Source organism: Neofelis nebulosa, chromosome 13 (genome assembly GCF_028018385.1).
Source record: "Neofelis nebulosa isolate mNeoNeb1 chromosome 13, mNeoNeb1.pri, whole genome shotgun sequence".
NCBI lineage: Eukaryota > Metazoa > Chordata > Mammalia > Carnivora > Felidae > Neofelis > Neofelis nebulosa.
Genome location: NC_080794.1, coordinates 63,276,442 through 63,296,378, shown reverse-complemented (window position 1 = coordinate 63,296,378; position 19,937 = coordinate 63,276,442). Strand labels below are relative to the sequence as shown.

Below are 19,937 nucleotides of genomic sequence, written 5' to 3'. Positions count from 1 at the left end.
TCTGCTTCCACCTCCTCAGCCACACTGGTATGTAGTGTTGACTGTGCTGTTCAAGCCCTTGGGCTATCTAGCCCTGTGTCTTGGTTCATATCTCCTAATGTAATGTCGTCTTCATCTCCTGCAACGATAAAGTGTGCCTTCGTGGTGCCTCCCAGTTCTCTTGCAACCCTTCTGGCATCTCCAGGCTTTTCTTGATACTGTGCCTAAGGTATGACACGGTAGTTAATCGCATGACTCCTGTATAGCTTTTTACTGTGTGAGACAATAGGATATAAATATCTCATTTGTGGGGCACCTGGCTGGCTCAGTCAGTTAAGCATCTGACTCTTGATTTCAGCTCAGGTCATGATCTCATGAACTGTGAGGTCGAGCCCCGTTTCTGGTTCCGTGCTGACAGCGCAGAGCCAGCTTAGGATTTTCTCTCGCTCTCTCTGCCCCTCCCCAACTTGCTCTCTTTTTTTCTCTCTCTCTCAAAATAAATGAAACCTTTAAAAAATACATTTCAGGGGGCACCTGGGTGGCTCAGTCGGTTAAGCATCAGACTTCGGCTCAGATCATGATCTTGAGGTTTGTCGGTTTGAGCCCTGCGTCGGGGCTCTGTGCTGGCAGCTCGGAGCCTGGACCTGCTTCAGATTCTGTGTCTCCCTCTCTCTTTCTGCCCCTCCCCCACTCATTCTCTCTCTCTCTCTCTCTCTCTCTCTCTCTCTCTCTCTCAAAAATGAATAAACATTCAAATGAAAAATACATTTTGGGGCGCTTGGGTAACTTAGTCTGTTAAGCGTCCGACTTCAGCTCAGGTCATGATCTCACAGTTTGTGAGTTCGAGCATTGGGCTCTGTGCTGACAGTGCAGACCCTGCTTGGGATTCTCTCTCTCCCTCTCTCCCTGCCCTTACCCTGCTTGCTCTGTCTCAAAATAAATAAATAAACTTAAATAATACATCTCATTTGTACAGGAAACCATTTAAGATGGTCTTATAAAGTAAGTAGCGTTCCTTTCAATGGAGAAGGAAGTGAGGCTTAGAGAAGTCAAATGATTTATGGAAGGCCACACCTTGATGAAATGATGGACCCAGGCATTGAGCTCACAAGTTTCCTTGACTCCAAATCTTAGACTCTTCTCCTGACCCTTCTGCTCCCTTTGCTCCTCACCACCCCTAGTCTGCACAGTCTCTCTCTGTGCTTTGTCAAGTATCCCGTCTGTCCACAATGGTGATTTTTATTCATGTTTTGTCTGTAGTCGGTTATGAGCTCACTGAATACAAGCACTAGCTCTAGTTTGGGTTGTTGACCTCATTTTGTGGCTCGTTTTGTAGTCTGTCCATGCTCAGAGAAGGGCTTTCTTGACTCACTCCCTAGTCCTCAAGTACCGAAAAGGTGATGAAGACAGCCTCATGGAGAAAATTTCCAAATTGAACATCCACTCCATCATCAAGAAATCCAACCGAGTTAGCAGTCACCTGAAGCACCTCACTGGCTTTGCTCCACAGGTGAGATTCCCACATTTGAAGGTTTGGCACATCTTCGCAGAGTTTTGGGGTTCCCCAGGGCAGCCTGCATGGTGTCGATTGCATGACTCCCCTCTTAGTACCTCTTTTAGTATTTGTCAGCTGGTGGATACAGGACCCTGCAGCTACTGGGTAGGTGAATCCACCCACCCCACCCCCCCAACCTTCACCCGTGCTTTGGTGAGCTGCTTACGATGTGTACAAAGACAAATCAGGCCAAATCGGTCACTATATCATAGTTAATGTGGTTTTAGATCCCCGTGAGGAGCTTATGATCTATTTGGGGAGACAAAATTGTAGACAGGAAGCTAGAAGGGATTTAAGAGATCACCATCATTCAACACCACACGACACAAATAAAGAAACATAAAGTCTGAGAAATTGAGTAATTTGTAAACAGGTCGTGCACATTGCTGAGAGTGGATCTGAAGTCACCAGGCTTCATTCTACTCTTCCATATATGCAGCGTGCAATTAGTGGAAAACAGCAGCTAGAGAACAGTCAGCTGTTAAGTTTTGCAGTTTGTTTTCTGGATGCCGTAGTACTTAAAACAGGACCTCCATGAGAGTGAGCTTCACGTTGGCAAGAGATTTAATCTAAACCTCAAAGAAAGAAGGTAGTTTGGCATAGGGAGAGGGGAGGGCATACCAGACAAGGTGACAGCTCGAGCCAGGGCACCAGGGTGAACAAACATGGTGGGCTCCAGGGACAGGAAGAGAGCAAAGCTGTGAGGGTAAGAGGGCCTGTGTGTATTTTGGAGATCTTTCAGGGTCACACAGGGGTGTTTCGATTCAATTCAGTGTGATTCGGGGAAACCTCAAAGGTTTAAAATTTAGACAAAAGATATTTTTAAGAAAGATGCTTTTGCCCCTAGGATAGGTTGCGGGAGAATCCAAATCTGCTAACAGCATGTGTTTACTGTGAACAGATAAAAGATGAAGCATTTGAAGAAACAGAAAAGAACTTCCGAATGCAAGAAAGATTGATCAAATCTTTTATCCGAGACCTGTCTCTCTACCTCCAGCATATCCGGGTGAGTGAGGACAGCGCTCCGCTGAGAATCACATAGGGTGTAATCTTGTCTGCTTTCCTGCTTGCCAGCATATTGTGGAATGCATGTTGAATAATCTGGACTCCAACGACCACTGTGCCCTGACATACGTGTTCCTGGGAGCCCTGTAGGTCGTTTAAGAGGTGACAGCATTTGGAGGCTGAGCACGCTGAGTTAATTCTAGGGTGGCCCAGCTTCTTCCTCCCCCTGGCATCTCTACCTTCCCACCACCTTTTCCTACTGTCTCCTCCATCCAGTTACTTGTGAAGCACTTGTCACAGTTCATTTTGTTAAGATCATTTTGAAGATCGAAAAACGCGAGAATGGCTCCTATGGAGGCATACTTTCTATTAATAATATTGATTGCCATCTAATTTAGTTGCTATACAAAAGGCCCCTAAAGTTGTTAGAACCATGAATTGCTCTGGAGAGCTGGAGGGGCTGAGGATACCAGGCAGTATTTGCGTCATGGTCAGAGCCAGGACTAGAATCCTTTTTATTTTATTCTGTAAAGATATTTATTTATTTATTTAAAGTGAAAGCGCACATAAGTGTGAGCAGTGGAGGGGCAGAGAGAGAAAGAGAGAGGGAGGGAGAGGGAGAGGGAGAATCCCAAGCAGGCTCTGAGCTGTTAGCTCAGAGTCTGATGCGGGCTCAACCTCACGAACTTCAAGATCATGACATGAACCCAAATCAAGAGTCAGACACGTAACCTACTAAGCCACCCAAGTGCCCTGAGGAGTCGAATCCTTTTTATTTGTATCTCTCATTCCCCTATGGACTTCATAGAATCGTGTTTATGGAAGCATATCGTATACCCCTGGCCCTCACACATGAAAATCTCATCCTGTGAAACAAGCAGTTTTCTTTAAAAGAGATCCTTTGCTTTCTAACAAAAAAAAAGTGATTTTTTAATTGAGCAGAAAGGTACAAAAAAGATACCAAAGGGATAAGTAAAAAGTGAAAATAATTCTTCCTCCAACCCGTCTCCTAGTTACGTTCTATAGACAGTTTGCATTTATCAGATTCTTCTCTCATCATAGATGGTAGTGTGTGTGTGTGTGTGTGTGTGTGTGTGTGTGTGTGTGTGTGTGTTACACACTGTTGAGCATCTTGGGTTTTGCACACAATAGTGTTTTAGAAGTCGTTCTGTACCTATGCACACAGAACTGCCTTTTTTTTTTTTTAACACCTGCACACTATTTGATTATATGGATGTGCCATAACATATTGAACTTCTCCCCTATTGATGGACATTTAGACTGTTTGTAGTTGGTAAACGAATTGATGCATTGGCACAAGGAACATCCTTATAGATACATCATTTTCTGATCTATGAGTATGTCTGAAGACCAGAGTCCTGGCTTTTCTGAGCCAAATCATATAGCAGTGTAAATTTTGATATTAGTAAATTTCATAGACATTATACCAGTGAAAACTCCCTACCAGTAGTGTGTGAAATGATTTCCTCATCCCTTGCTAACACAAAGTGTTACCAAAATCAAAATATCTTCTCTTTGCAAGATAGGTTAAAAATGCTATTTCAATATAGTTTAAATTTGCATTCCTTGTGAATGAAGTTGAGGATATTTTTAAGTCATTATATTCCTTTTTTCTGTTGATTTGTCCATATTTTGAGGCACTTATTTATTTATCTAAAAAAACTTTTTAAAGTTTATTTATTGTTGACAGAGACAGAGACAATGCAAGCAGGGGAGGAACAGAAAGAGAGGGAGAGAGAAAGAATCCCAAGCAGGCTCTGCACTGTCAGTGCAGAGCCTGATGCGGGCTCAAACCCACAAACTGTGAGATCATGACCTGAGCTGAAACCAAGAGTCAGATGCTTAACGGTCTGAGCCACCCAGGCACCCCGAGGCACTTATTTATTGATTTGATGGTCTTTTTCTTATCAACTTGTAGTACGTCTGTATACTACAAAGTAGCCCTTTGTCTGAGATGATGGTTTACAAATATTCCCCCCTCCACCGGTTTGTTGACTTTTGAGTTTGCGTAAATGTTTTCTCCATGTAGAAGATTTTTAGTTTTGCATGGTCTAAGCTTTTCTTTTATGGCTTTTAGCTCTGTGTCATACTTGAAAAGATCTTTTCTATTCCAAGATAATAAATATCTCCCAGGTTTTAGTATTTTTATCATTTCATTTTTTTTTTTTTTTTTTTTAATTTTTTTTTTCAACGTTTTTTATTTATTTTTGGGACAGAGAGAGACATAGCATGAACGGGGGAGGGGCAGAGAGAGAGGGAGACACAGAATCGGAAACAGGCTCCAGGCTCCGAGCCATCAGCCCAGAGCCCGACGCGGGGCTCGAACTCACGGACCGCGAGATCGTGACCTGGCTGAAGTCGGACGCTTAACCGACTGCGCCACCCAGGCGCCCCTATCATTTCATTTTTTAAAGTTGAAGTCCTTGATCTGCCTGGAATTCCCTGTATAAGGTTGAGGTAGCAATCCAATGTGCTTTTTTTTCACCTGGTTTTCCAACTGTCATCATTTATTGAGTAATCCCCATGATCTGAAATGTCCCTACTATTCTTCTAAATAGCAAACTCTCTCCCTTCATGTTTTAAGTATATAATTAGGTGAAATTAGGGTTTATAAAACTTTTCAGGGAGCACATTGGTTTAAAGTGAGAGACTCGGCAAAACGAATATTGGTGTATCTCCCAAGTGTGTTCTCTGGTCTAGGACTTTGCCTTCCAATCCCTCTGATTTTGATATTCCCCTACTGGGTGTTTTCTTCCCATATGTTCTAAATGTGTAGCAAGCATATACCTGAGCCCCCAACTCTTTTAAAAGGCTTATCTCCATAGCAGTGAGTGGGATATACGTAACCTTGACGGCCATTTGATGGGCAGGTCAGTTTGGTTCTGACTGCTAGCCAGAAATGAAGGGAGAAGATGTTGAACAGTTTCATCCCTGACTTTATAAAATGAAAAGCCCTGCCAGATAAAAGTAGCTGAGTCAACTGAGGGAGAGAGAGCGCTGGCAAGAACATAAGCTGAGGGACGTTGACTATACTTTGGTATCTACATTGGTGCGTGGACTACTATTTTGAGACTTTGCGACATTTCTTTAAAAGAATATAAGAGGACATCACTTTCACATTCATTCTCCCGCTCAGGAAGAATTAGGAAGATTACAGTTTATCCTTCTGACAAAACGCTGGCTATGTCTACACATACAGGCATAGGACCTAAAGACTAGAGGTCTGCAAATGCCATGAAATAAAATGTAGTAAAATCAAACCGATGTATGAGGCACTGATGTTTTTTGCTTGGGGACTTCATTTGCCCTTGAAATACATTAATGGAGTTTTGGGTACATTTAGATTTTATTTGGGTTAATATCAAAGTAATAGGCATTCCCTGAACTTAAACTAAAGAAGGTGAAAGCCCAGCATTGTTTCAAGTAGCCAGAAAAAAACCAGCCCAGGATTTAATAACGGTCAAGATCAGCCAGGAAGAGTTTACTGTGCACTCACTTATTTATTCATTTATTCAGCAAATGATAATTGAGTCCACAAACAAAACAGACAAAAATCCCTGTCTTCATGGAGCTTCCATGCTATTAGGGGTCTGTGGGAGGAAGATAGAGATAATAAGCAAACATTAGTAAATTATATTGTCCATGAGAAAGTATTTTTGCAGTGACAAAGGACAGAGCAGTCTGGAGTGCCTGAGTGCAGGAAGGGGGGCTGTAATTCTGTATAGGGTGGTGGCCAGTGTCTTTGAGAAGGTGACAACACGAGCCAACACTTGTAGGAGGAGAGGCGATTGCTCATTATCGTGATCTTGCAGGAATCATCTTGGCTCAAGTCTGTTAATTTACCTCTTGATGAATTAAAAAACCCTCACCATTTTTTCTATAATTAAGAGCCTTAGGCTTTTCTCTGTGGCTCATAAATCATAGTTTATGAGGGTGAGCTTGTTTCAAAGCTAAAATACTGCGCCAGAGAGAAAATTATTAATCATGGACCCCTTTTGTCCCATTCTGCTACCCAGGATGAATGGTGAAGGCTAGAAAGTTCTGTTTGTCTTACCGCATTTGTTTCTAACTGGCTCCAGGAATCAGCGTGTGTGAAAGTGGTGGCTGCCGTGAGCATGTGGGATGTGTGCATGGAGAAGGGGCACCGAGACTTGGAGCAGTTCGAGAGGGTGCATCGTTACATCAGTGATCAGCTCTTCACAAATTTTGTAAGTGACTCTTTCCTCAACCCTCTTTTTATAGGACCCCCTCTTCTTGGGATTCTTTAACATCCAGCTTGTGGAAAAGTTAATTCCACGAGACATGGTGTGTGTGCATCAGGAATACCAGTCTCCCTCTAGCTATATTCTATTGGGGTTTTATATTCAGAACAGTGGCTTTTAATTAGTTGAAAGGACAGGTTGGCCTTTGGGATTCAAAGAGATTTTTTTCTAGCTGTGATCAGTCTAGTTTGAAGAGACAGGAAAAGTGGGAAATTTAATCTGGTATCACTATTGATAACTCTGCATAAAAAAACAACTATCGGAGTACTAATTTAGGAATATGTAGGAACAGTTTAGAAGTTAACAAATGGATCTTTGATTTGGCATGAACTTCCTTAAAAAGACAGTACTAAAGGCCAAATTGCCTGGGTTAATTCTAAATAGAGACATGGGATTATTTGATCCTGAGTAGAAACAGATGGGTGGGGTTTGATGGGTTCTTGGAAATCTCTGAATGGCTTAAGCTGAAGAAAGCATTCATTCTCGCTTGGGGAACTTGCAGGTGTTCTAACAACAGTAGCATCTTATTAAGTAATGTACTTAAGTGCCTGTATATATATATATATATTTTTTTTTTTTTTTTTAATTATTTTTGAGAGAGAGAGAGAAAGACAGAGCACAAGCTGCAGAAGGGCAGAGAGAGAGGGAGACAGAATCTGAAGCAGGCTCCAGGCTCTGAGCTGTCAGCACAGAGCCTGGCATGGGGCTCAAACCCACAAACTATGAGATCATGAGCCAAAGTCAGACACTTAACTGACCGAGCCACCCAGGCGCCCCTCGTGTTTATTTTCTTTACGTGACAATATCCTGCCCCTCCATGTCTGTCCCTCTAGAAAAAATTAAAGACAAAAATCTTTCGAAGTAGAAATTGATAGTACCAAGTAGTCATGATTAGAAAAGGTATTATGGGTGTATGAAAGCTTCTCTACCCCAGATTGATGTAACAAAACTACACCTTCAGTTAAATCCAAGCTGTATAGACGTGTGCACGTAAGAAGTGATACCAGACGCACTGTCCCATCCAGGTTGTAATGCAAGCATCACATTAATGTGTGTGACTTAGCATTTGTCATTAGCTGTGGAGCTGAGGTGGGATTAGCATATTTTGCAAACTGTTTGGCATGTGCGAATTATTGGATGAAGGTTATAAATTGAAGATTTTTGTAGAATGTGCAAGTCCATCTGGTGTTGGATCAATAGAACACCACTGGATCTGCGTGGGTTTAGCTCGTGCGCTAGCAACAAAGCAGGTGGTACAGGATATAACAAATCAGCCTTAAGGGTATTTCAGAGAATAACAAATATATGTGGTGATGGATGTTAACTGGATTTGTTTTGGTGATCATTTTGCAATATATCCAAATATTGAATTATCACGTTGTACACCTGAACCTAATGTATCAGTTACACCTCAGTTAAAACCCACAAATACCGGGTACGGAATAACTGAGCGATGTGACTTTCTTGTCCCTGCAGAAGGAAAGGACAGAGCGGCTTGTCATCTCTCCCCTAAACCAGTTACTGAGCATGTTCACGGGGCCCCATAAGCTGGTGCAGAAGCGCTTTGATAAGCTTCTGGACTTTTACAACTGCACAGAGCGGGCAGAGAAGTTAAAGGACAAGAAGACTCTGGAGGAGCTGCAGTCGGCCCGGAACAACTACGAGGCCCTGAACGCGCAGCTGCTGGATGAGCTGCCCAAGTTCCACCAGTACGCCCAGGGCCTCTTCACCAACTGCATCCACGGCTACGCCGAGGCCCATTGCGACTTTGTGCGCCAGGCGCTGGAACAGCTGAAGCCACTGCTTTCAGTGAGTGTGTGTTGTCGTCCATCCATGTGTCCCACCCTCCCCTGCCAGCGGTGGGGAAATCTCTGAGGTTCTCCAGGGGTTTTTCTGGGAAGGCACATTTGGGTCTCTTGAGAAATCATTCAAACTAGGTAGATGAAATAGATCATCAGGTCAAGCTTGTCAGGCTCGGAATTCTCCATCCTTGCTGGTGCCTGTTGCTTCTAAACGGCGCTTTCCACCCTGAGGATCCGGGAGGAGCTGGCCAGCGGGGCCTACCTGTGGGAGCCTGCCTGCGGTGGCGCAGGAGCAGTGTGCTCTGGGTGTGGGAGCCACGCTCCCTGCACCCTGGCCAGTCCTGGGATCTTTCATCCGCTGTCTCTTCTTTCTCTCCGCCTGCCCTTCCCACGGACTCCAGTTACTTAAAGTCGCCGGCAGAGAGGGAAACCTCATCGCCATCTTCCACGAAGAGCACAGCAGAGTTCTGCAGCAGCTCCAGGTTTTCACCTTCTTCCCAGAGTCGCTTCCGGCTGCCAGGAAGCCGTTTGAGAGGAAAACCGTGGACCGCCAGTCGGCCCGGAAGCCGCTCCTGGGCCTGGTGAGTGGAGGGCTGGCGAGGGCACAGGTGGAGAGCGGCAACTCCGGCGGGGGTGGGGTCCGGGCCGTGCTAGCCGGGACTTCCTCTTGTCTCTGAGGCCTGGCCATTACACTTCCATCATTGGGTTATTAAAAGGTTCAAATGAGATCATATATGGAAAGCACTTGGAAATGCCTAGCACATAGTGAGCACTGTACAAATAAGCTGTCTTGTTATTATTGATGGACCCAGCTCCGTGTACAGATTAGTGATGTAATAGGAGTTCAAACATAGTGCAGAATAAAGGTCCTCGAGCTCTCCTCTGTCACGGGCTCCTTCCTTCACTCTTCCAGAACATCACTGCTGGTCCTAGCTCGTGACCACCTATAATTTTTTTCATACTCAGTATGTATTTCAAAATGCCCTCTGAAAAGCACTCTAGGATCTTAGTCTATACAGTGAATGGAGTTTGTAAAGGATTAATATTAATACTTTGATCAATTAATTAAGGAAACGGATTTAAGGGTATGTTAATTCTGCCAGGCTTCTCTGTGTTTGATCATGTATTGGAAAAGGTAATTATCTGATACACTGCCAAACTGTTAGCAGCTGACCACTTTTTTACCTGGAGTTATAGTCCTTCAGAACTCGGTTTTTCCATATTTTGAAAAGTAGGGTAAAATACACCAGATTATATGGGATCATAATCTAAAAGATTACTGATCTGTCTCTGTTTACAACATTTTGCTCCATATAATCTCATAGACATTAATTTACCTTAAAAGGGGGAATCAAATTTATTATTACCTTTGCTTTTTCTTTCTTTTTTTTTTTTTTTAAGTTTATTTTCAGAGAGAGAAAGAGCAGGGTAGGGGCAGAAAGAGGGAGGGAGAGAGAATCCAAAGCAGGCTCTGTGCTGACACTGTGGGCGTGGAGCCCAATGTGGGTTGAACCTACAAACCTTGAGATCAGGACCTGAGCTGAAATCAAGAGTCTGTCACTTAACCAACTGAGCCACCCAGATGTCCCTACTTTTGTTTTTTCTAATTTTTATGAATAGTAATTGCTTTTACAGATGGGGAATTCAAGATGAGGAAAGCCTCAGTTGTTCAGATTCATACAGCAAAATACAAGAAGTCCTTGTCATACTCCTTAGATATTTTGACTCTTTAGGTGGCACCTTTTTTTTTTTTTTTTTTTGGTTAAGATTTTATTTTTAAGTAATCTCTATGCTTAGCATGGGGCTTGAAGTCACAACTCTGAGGTCAGGAGTCGCATGCTGTACTGACTGAGCCAGCCAGGCTCCCCAAGTGGCACTTTAATCGCATTTTTTTGTCACGAGATAAACAGATGTAGAACTAAGTCTGTTCATTTTTCCTAAGAGCCACAAAGGCACTAAGCCATGAACTATGAGAATATGATTTTTACCCAGCCACACGGACTGACTCAGGCACAAAAAACATCCGATGGGAGTAGCGAGTGGCTGGCCGTCACTGCCCCCATTTCTGAGACTTAGCTTGTGAGTCAGGATGGAATATGGCTGCTGGGATGATGGCCAGGGAGGGCTTTTGTTGATCATAACTCTTGTGTTACCTTTCAAGCCAAGTTACATGCTACAGTCGGAAGAACTTCGGGCCTCCCTTCTGGCAAGGTATCCCCCTGAAAAACTCTTCCAAGCAGAACGGAACTTCAATGCCGCTCAAGACTTAGATGTCTCACTTCTGGAAGGTGACCTGGTGGGCGTGATCAAAAAGAAGGACCCCATGGGCAGTCAGAACCGCTGGCTGATTGACAATGGAGGTAAGAGTGTTAGACCTCAGATTACGGTAACTCTAAATGAGGAACAAGTTATTTTTGACCATACCCGAATCTTATCTTGGCCAGAAAAAAATGTGAGAGTATATGATTAAGGGAGAAAAATAACCTTACAAGTTCTGTCCATCTTGAGAGTGTGTAAGGCCCAAGTCATTACTGAAACAAAACCTTTCTTTGTTTTTGTTTTTGTTTTTACAAATTCCAGAGGGGGCTCCATTACTTACCTTGCAGGATCTCGCCATGTTTTACAGCTCTTCTGGGTGGTGCTTACGGCCCACCGGTTCTGAGCCCTCTCAGCCTGTTCTAAGCGAACCACAAAATAAGCTGTCCTCTTCCAAGCTCTGTAAACGTGTTTTGTGAGTGTGTGAATTTAAACCTGTAGGAAAAGATTTTTTTGTTTGCCTTTTGAGTTTTTTATTCCATAACAAACAGTTTTATCTCTTGACTAGGGAATGCCTTTAAATATTTTTTTGTGTGTTTAATTTTGAGAGCAAGAGAGACAGAGTGTGAGTGGGTGAGGGGCCGAGAGAGAGGGAGACACAGAACCCGAAGCAGGCTTCAGGCTCCGAGCTGTCCGCACAGAGCCCCGACGCAGGGCTCTAACTCACGAACTGTGAGATCATGACGTGAGCCCAACTCGGACACCCAACCAACTGAGCCACCCAGGCGCCCTGAAAATGGCTTTAAAAATAGCTTATAGTGGGGCACCTGGGTGGCGCAGTCGGTTAAGCGTCCGACTTCAGCCAGGTCACGATCTCGCGGTCCGTGAGTTCGAGCCCCGCGTCAGGCTCTGGGCTGATGGCTCGGAGCCTGGAGCCTGTTTCCGATTCTGTGCCTCCCTCTCTCTCTGCCCCTGCCCCGTTCATGCTTTGTCTCTCTCTGTCCCAAAAATAAATAAAAAACGTTGAAAAAAAAAATTAAAAAAAAAAAAAAATAGCTTATAGTTTGTTTCTAGCAGGGGTGGTGGTGGGGCAGGGCTTGTAATAGAATTAAAGGAGAAGTAAAAAGAGTAATACTGATCCATATCCTTTCTCCCCAATTCCACAAATCCAAAAGCTCTGAAAAACAAGAATTCATTTGCCAAAATCTTCCCTTATCTGAACTTATTTGATAGCAAAATCCAAACAAAGTGACATGAGCCTATATATAATCATTACTCATCTCTTTTGATGCGAATAGTCATACATTTTAGAAACATGAATTGGTTTAATTATGAGGTGTTGCCCTAGATACTGCTGGAGATGCCATAGACAGTATATGTACTTGAGTCCTTTTCCAAAATTCAAAAAGTCTGAATTCCAAAACACATCTGGCCCTCAACATTTTATTTTTCATCCTTGGGGCTTTTCTCTTCTCCATCCTGATGAGGGGTGGCAGGAAGCCCACAGTATTAGGATCAGCTGTTAGACCCTCTACCCCTCACCATCTGCCCCGGGGACCCCTCCCATCATTCAGCAGATGTAACAAGGGTGGCAGCAGTTTTCTTAGGTACAGAAAACACATTGAAGATGAAGACGGAGATGGCCCTTCATCACACAGAGGTGACATTCTCCAGGTCCCTGCCTTGACAGATACTTCTTTCTTAACATAAAAAATGTGTCTGTGGATCAGGGATTTCAATCTTTTATGTTTAAAAGTTTTAGCTGAGGACTTCCTTGCAGTCGGGATTTGGATCTGATTTGGGTTCACCAACTGGGTGCAGTCAGAGGAGACTTAAATTCAGAAATCCGTCCAGAAGGGAGAGTGTTGCATCTTCCTGATTCCAGATTCCTGCTGTGATTGAGGTAGAAGCTCTGCTCGTGAGCAGTTCAGTTGTGCAGTGGGGTTTCGGGAGCCAGGCCCAGCCTAGCCCCTGATCCTTTAGACCTTCCAATAATTTTGTAAGCACCTGATCACTTGTATTAAAACTTTCTTCCCCGCGCCCCCGCCCCCAAAATAATAAAAGTTTTAGCCGAGGGCCCTCCCTGCCATCATCTTAGGCAATTTATTAAAGTGAACATGTGCTGTGCCTGTGTTGTGTATATACTGACTCCTATAAACCGCTTCCTACTTTAGACTCTTCTCACAGTATTTCCACCACGTTCCCAAACTAGAAGCGGGATTCAAGTGCTCCAGATGGAAAGAGAGCCGAGGCCCTTTCTGAGGGGCTCTGTCACTATGAGGATGGTTTTTAAAATCCCTTTTTCTGTACTTGGTGTACCTGAACACATCCTTAGTTAAGTCTCTCCTAGTCTTTGTTTCCATGATGTAGATATCCTGTTAAATTCTCTTCATATGTTCATTCTCACACATGTGGTGATTTTTAATACTTTCCTCTTGAGTCTTCACGAGGGCTCCTGTCACTCATTGTTATGGGGTTGTAATGAGAACGCGCTGGCAGGCAGCCAGAGTTGCGTCTCCACCCACATCAGACCTGGGATTGAATGTCTCATCTTTTTTGTCCCTAGGCATCTTATTTTGTCCCTCACACTATTGACCTAGCTTTCTTTTCTTCTTTTAAAGTTTTATTTATTTGAAAGAGAGAGCATCTGTGCTGACAGCTCAGAGCCTGGATCCTCCTTCGGATTCTGTCTCTCTCTCTCTCTCTCTCTGCCCCTCTCCTCGTACTGTCTCTCTCAAAAACAAATAAAGATTAAAAAAAGCATGTGTGAGAGCGAGCTCTAGTCAGGGAGGGGCAGAGAGAGAGAGAATCCCAAGAGAATCCCAAGCAGGCTCCACGCTGGCAGTGTGGAGCCTTATTCGGGCAGGGCTTGATCTCACAAACCGCGAGATCATGACCTGAGCCGAAACCAAGAATCGGGTGCTTAACCCACTGAGCTACCCAGGCGCCTCTTGACCTAGCTTTTCAACCACAGTTTTTTCTCTGTTGACTCCGCCTGCTATCCCTTCCACTAAAAGCTCTTCATGTTGATTTTTCCTCCCTGTAGTCACCAAAGGCTTTGTGTACAGCTCCTTCCTGAAGCCCTACAACGCCCGCCGCAGCCACTCCGATGTCTCTGTTGGCAGCCACTCCTCCACCGAGTCGGAGCATAGCAGCTCCTCTCCCAGATTCCCACGGCAGAACAGCAGCAGCACCTTGACCGTCAACCCCAGCAGCATGGCTGTGTCCTTTACCTCAGGGTCTTGCCAGAAACAGCCTCAAGATGCACCGAAGGAAGTAGACCAAGAAACTCTCAGTGCATCCTTAAACTTGGGTTGCTCAGACAGCAGTCTTTCCAGGTGCCCTTCAGACCCAGACCCCAGCTCCCAGCCCAGGCCATGGGACTCTATGGAAGCAGTCAGAGACATTAACCAGCCTGCCCCTGCCCTCAGGAGCCACAGAAACTCCAGGCATCCAGAAATGGTAGGTTACTCCCTACCAGGGCGAAATGGGCAGGGAAAAGACCTCATAAAAGGATGTACAAGAACAACCCAGTCTCTGGAAGACAGAAGTGAAGAGCCAGAAAGCAGTGAGGCAGAAGGCAACCAGGTAAGCGCTCCCAGTCACCATGTGGAACAGGTGGCAGGAAGGCTGGAGGTGTGGGAGCGGGGATGTCCCAGGCACGTCCAGGGCCTGTGCGGGAGTCTGGGCTGAGCTCATGGGCGACTCTTAGAAAATCTGCTGTTTATCCCATCTACTTAGGTTTTTATTCAAATAGCTATTTTTTTCTTCCCATAGAATTTAGAAATAACATTCTGGCTCGGGTTCAGTTTTTCCCATTCTTTATGTAATGGCCTATTCTTGTCTTATGAATTTGAACATAGCTTTTGTATCTTGAATTATTTTTATTTTTATTGTTATTTTTTTAAGATGAAATTTATTGTCAAATTGGTTTCCATACAACACCCAGCTCATCCCAAAAGGTGCCCTCCTTAATACCCATCACCCACCCTCCCCTCCCTCCCACCCCCCATCAACCCTCAGTTTGTTCTCAGTTTTCAAGAGTCCCTTATGCTTTGGCTCTCTCCCTCTCTAACCTTTTTGCATCTTGAATATGTTAAACCTACATATTTTAAAGTCATTTTCACATTCACAGCTGAGGAATCCCTGTCACCCACTTGTGGCTTTTGCTCACTCTTGCAGCAGGGAGTTTCTGTGTGTTTTATAACGTCTGTCTGTGAGCTCATCTCCATCAGGGTTGCCTTTGTTTGAGAGACTCCGAGGTTACGGAGGTATTTGCTTCTCTCAAGCTTTGGATTCCAGAACCAGTTTTCACACTGGATTCTCAGCCCAGTCTTTTCTATTGCCACATTCCTCAGTGCTACAGATGAGCATAGGGCATGCCCATTTCTCTGGCAATTCTGTTACTACTCACTGCCCAGGACAGACATCTAAGGTCTGGGCTCCCAGTGGACAGTTTCTAGACATGTGGAAGGAGAAAATCGTCCTTTTTTAGATTCTGATTTTGTTTAAAGAGCTCACTTTGAACTTCATCAACTCCTGTCCAGGCCCTAAGACTCCTCAGGTGTGTTTTCATCCTTGTGCCCCTCAGGCCTCTTGGCTTCCCCTTCTGATCACTGAGTACCACCCATCTTCCATATTGACTGAAGGTTCCTTCTCCTCTTTAAGGCAACTCTGAAAGAGTAAAAGAATATGGATTTTGGTTTTCCTTGAATCTGCCCTGTTCATAATGGTAGCCACCAGCCTTGGGTAGCCATTTAAGTTTTAGTTAAAATTAAATAAAATTAAAACTTAAGCACCTCATGGGGCACCTGGGTGGCTCAATCAGTTAAGTGTCTGACTTTGGCTCAGGTCATGATCTCACAGTTCATGAGTTCGAGCCCCACACTGGACTCTGTGCTGATAGCTCAGGACCTGCTTTGGATTTTGTGTCCCGCCCCCCCCCCCCCCCCCCGCCCCATACTCTCTCGCTCTCTCAAAAATAAATAAATATTTTTTCAAAATCTCTTGAAAAAAAAAATTAAGCACCTCAGTCTTACTGGCCATAATACTTCAAGTGCTTGACAGCCACACGTGGCTAGAGGCTGCCATACTGGATGGTGCAGGAATCGCACAACCCCGCCACTGAAGGAAGTTCTGTTGGACAGTATTGCTCCAAGCGGTTTCCCATTTCCTAACTCACTTTCTCTCCCTCCCCAGGTCTATTTTGCTGTCTATACCTTTAAGGCACGGAACCCAAATGAGCTGAGTGTGTCAGCCAATCAGAGACTCAAGATCCTGGAGTTTAAAGATGTTACAGGAAATACAGAGTGGTGGTTAGCCGAAGTTAACGGGAAGAAGGGCTATGTTCCATCCAATTATATCCGCAAAACTGAATACACCTGAGCCATTCTCCCTCCCGCTCAACCTTGCTGCCTTCACTTTCCTTCTGCTGAAGGGTTCTGGCGGCCCCCAAGAGGGCACCTGCTCCTGGGACACAGGCCCTGTCTACACTGCTTAACCATGGCACAGTGGGGCACAAGATGGGTCTTGTTCACCACCACTGGGTTGTGTCAATCTTGATGCTCACTAGACTTTCTAGGATTTGAAATGGACCCTAGGGCTATGAAGGATTCAGTGACCGTGAGAAGAGGCAAGTCGTGGGTCAGCCTTTGGGAATGAGAAGCCGCCAGCCGGAAAATCAGTATTATATGTACGCTGGAAGCTGTGCTACAGCATTAGATGTTGGCGCTGGTTACACCATACTGAGTTTGGGGTGGTCCTGTGCTCCACGAACAAATGACCAGAAATTGACTTGGGTGAAGAATTCTCCGGGAGCCCTTTTAGACTGTGCTTCTGCATGTGGCAAGGAGTTTGTTGAGGTTGTATCAAATCTGGTGTTTCAGAGCTTCAGTGTTCAGCACACACATTCACGCATACACACCCGCCCCTAATTCCTAAAAGTCCCTAAAACACTACTATCTGCAATCTCTTTCTTATTTATTTCAAATACTGCATTTCCAGATTGGCTCTGCAAAATTCTGTTGTTTTCTCTTTTTAAAAAATATTTACGGTCTGTATTTCCCTTTGATCTTTATCTGGAAGTTTCTCTCCCCTTTTAGGTGTATAGCCACCTATAATTTTGAACAGCCACCTCTGCTTTATCGAGTCCATGTGCGATCTCTCCTAGCCCTTCACCTGCAATCCAATAACTGATAGATTTTCTTAGGAGAACAGGCTCAGAGCTCCAGCAACCCCATGAAAAGGATTCGTTCCACAGGGAGCTGAAAGCAGTCTGGCTTTGTGGAAGACCAGATGCCTTTCTCCTTCTTCCACACCTACTACCCACAGAGGCAGAAAGCGTAGCACACGTGTCTTATATGAATTAGGATAAGCAGTCCCAGAGGCAGCTTATCCTAGACTTGGAAATAAGCATTCTCTGTTTCACCACTAACCTCTGTGCTTCAGAGACCGTAGTCTAAGCCAAACAGATTCTAAAGTGCCTGATCGTACCTCCCTTTGGCCTCAGGAAACTATTTGCTAATCCTTACAGAAAGAATCTCCCCCTAAAAGTTCTATTTGAGGAGGGCTCTTATTCTTAAGGTCTGCCTCAGATATGGAGCCTACCTTGAAACAAGAAACTATGAATTCTGTCTTAAGGGAATGAAGAACACCTCCAGCCCCTGCTCGTCCAAGTGCACCTTTGGCCTTAAAATCCTATGAATTGGGAGACACTTGTGGACCCCTTAGCTCTGTGTGTCTGTGGGTTGGTCTGAAGGCAGCAATGCGAGTCTCTTGTGAATAGTGTTTATATTTAGAGATGTTTATATTTAAGTAGTTATTTTATAAATAAAAGCATTTCTAAGGGCCATGAGTGTGTTTTCTTGATTTCCCTCCATGTTTAGCTTGAGCCTAATCAGATTTCTGAGGGTACCTCTGTGACAATTCAAAATGATGTCCAGATTCTGGAAAATGGGAGGCTAACTGAAGAAATCCAAGTCAAAAACCCATTTTGTCAAATATAATTTGAACAGAATGACTGTACCCTCAAGACCCCCATGCTGCAGGCAATTGCCTGTTTGTTTTAAGCGTGTTTATCCTAGCAGAATGGAAGAGCTGAAGTCTCTAAACTGGAAGCCCTACGAGGTAAGTGTTTTCCTGATATTACAGAAGTGGAAGCCGGTGCACTAGCGGTTAAGTAACAAGGCTTGGAGTAGCAGCCGGACGGGGCTGGGGACGGGAGGCGGAGGATGATGTGTGGGTGACTGTGAAGCAATTGTCGGATATTGTTTGTTTTTTTTTAACGTTTATTTACTTTTGAGACAGAGACAGAGCATGAACGGGGGAGGGTCAGAGAGAGAGAGGGAGACACAGAATCTGAAACAGGCTCCAGGCTCTGAGCTGTCAGCACAGAGCCCGACGCGGGCCTCGAACTCATGAGCCGTGAGATAATGACCTGAGCCGAAGTCGGACGCTTAACCAACTGAGCCACCCAGGAGCCCCGATTGTCTGATATTGTTAAGGGATAGAAAACATGATGAATAGGTATTCATGAATACCTACATGAATAGGTAGACTCTGTGGTACAGAAACTTACAGATCAACTAGGCCAACTCTTATTTTATGAACTAGGAAAATGAGATCTAATGACATTGTGACTTCCCCAAGTCACACATCAAGTTTTTGATGAATCCTAAATTTAAACTTGAGTTCTCTAGCTGAGTTTTTACACCTTGTTCTGGAGCCAGACTGTCTGGCTTGAGACACTTAAGAGCTGTGTGACCTTGGCAACTTACCCAACCCATGCTTCAGCTCCCACCTCTAAAGTAGATGGTAACACTAACCACCTCATGGGTTGTTGTAAGGATTGAATGAGTTGGAACATGGAGAGTGCTAGAACACTGCCTGATACATAGTGATAAATCGGAGAGCCTTGAGGTCCAAGTCAAGGAATTTAGATTTGATGAGTCTGGTAATAAGAAACTCTTGGAAGTTCTTAAATAGATTGCCTGTTTTAGGAAAGCTAAATGTTACAAGATGATTGGGAGGGACTACAGATCAAAGGCAAGAAAATCTAATAGGAAAAAAAGTTAACTGCTTCGGATATAAGAATGCTTGAGAGTGGGAAAAAAGCATCCTATAAAGAATATGAAATTAAAGAAATGATGGAATCACTGGCAAAGAGGAGGTCATTGGGATGGGGACGGGTTTCTGAAAATGTGTCTTTTGTTTTAAACACTAGATGTCTGCTTGTCTTGCTTCTGCAAGTGTGGCTGTCAGCCCAGTGGCATCACTGTCACTAACCTGGGAGCTGCTGGAAATGCAGGCCCCACGTGATTTGTGCACACATCCAAGTTTGAGAACCATCCGTCAAGGCAATTTTTGTAAATGGGCTTTTCTGCTGTCAGAAAAGTAAGAGTTACAGAAACCACGGAAGGAAAGGGTGTCAGATGTTTCAGACACAACAGAAGGAAATGTCATTGAGGAAAATCTCTCAATCCGGTTTGCCTACTTGCTTCCTCTCATGAATTTTCTCCCTTTCCTGTCTGGAAGTAGCTCTTCAGTTGTGCTTTCATCCAAAAGTCCTAGGAGAATGGAGAAGCGGTGGGAATTGCCATCTATAAAGTCTCGATTTCTGGCCTTCCTCTCAAAATTATTGTGGGAACCAAATAAGATGACGTGTGTAAATTTTTGTGCACTGAGCTCTAGGAATAGTACGTGGTTCTAATAAGGATTGAATTTTGTGTCACTCTGTTTTAATTAGTTGTGCAGCTGGGACTCTGTTTATGTGGGTTTTGTTTCAGGGTCAGGAATACAAACAGGCCCTAGAAGGACACAGATGCTTCACTTGCAGAACCTTAGAGCCCGAGGACCAAGAAACTTCAAGATGTATACACATCATTCTAAATCACCGTACAGGTCAGGATTTTAAACTTTTCTATATATTAATATGTTGTATTGATGAAGATTTTACTCTTATGTCTTTCTTAGGTACAGAAGAACCCTTGCTGTATCTCACTCAGCCCACTGAAACTTCCCATGTGAGTATTACTGAAGATCGATATTAGTATTTTGCAT

General features: G+C 44.2%; 1 protein-coding gene across 3 annotated transcripts in view; it reads left to right on the top strand.

The window, feature by feature from the left end:
* Window positions 1-17,728, top strand: part of DNMBP (dynamin binding protein) — a 113,988-nt gene extending 96,260 nt beyond the window's left edge. For all 3 annotated transcript variants that reach the window (XM_058697450.1, XM_058697451.1, XM_058697452.1), the window contains 8 exons: window positions 1,359-1,489; window positions 2,436-2,540; window positions 6,640-6,768; window positions 8,299-8,631; window positions 9,026-9,205; window positions 10,786-10,984; window positions 13,927-14,468; window positions 16,080-17,728. In XM_058697450.1, coding sequence (XP_058553433.1) covers window positions 1,359-1,489; window positions 2,436-2,540; window positions 6,640-6,768; window positions 8,299-8,631; window positions 9,026-9,205; window positions 10,786-10,984; window positions 13,927-14,468; window positions 16,080-16,265 — 1,805 coding nt within the window. In that variant the 3' untranslated portion in view covers window positions 16,266-17,728. The remainder of the gene's footprint in view (window positions 1-1,358; window positions 1,490-2,435; window positions 2,541-6,639; window positions 6,769-8,298; window positions 8,632-9,025; window positions 9,206-10,785; window positions 10,985-13,926; window positions 14,469-16,079) is intronic.
* The last annotated feature ends 2,209 nt before the right edge of the window (window positions 17,729-19,937 follow it).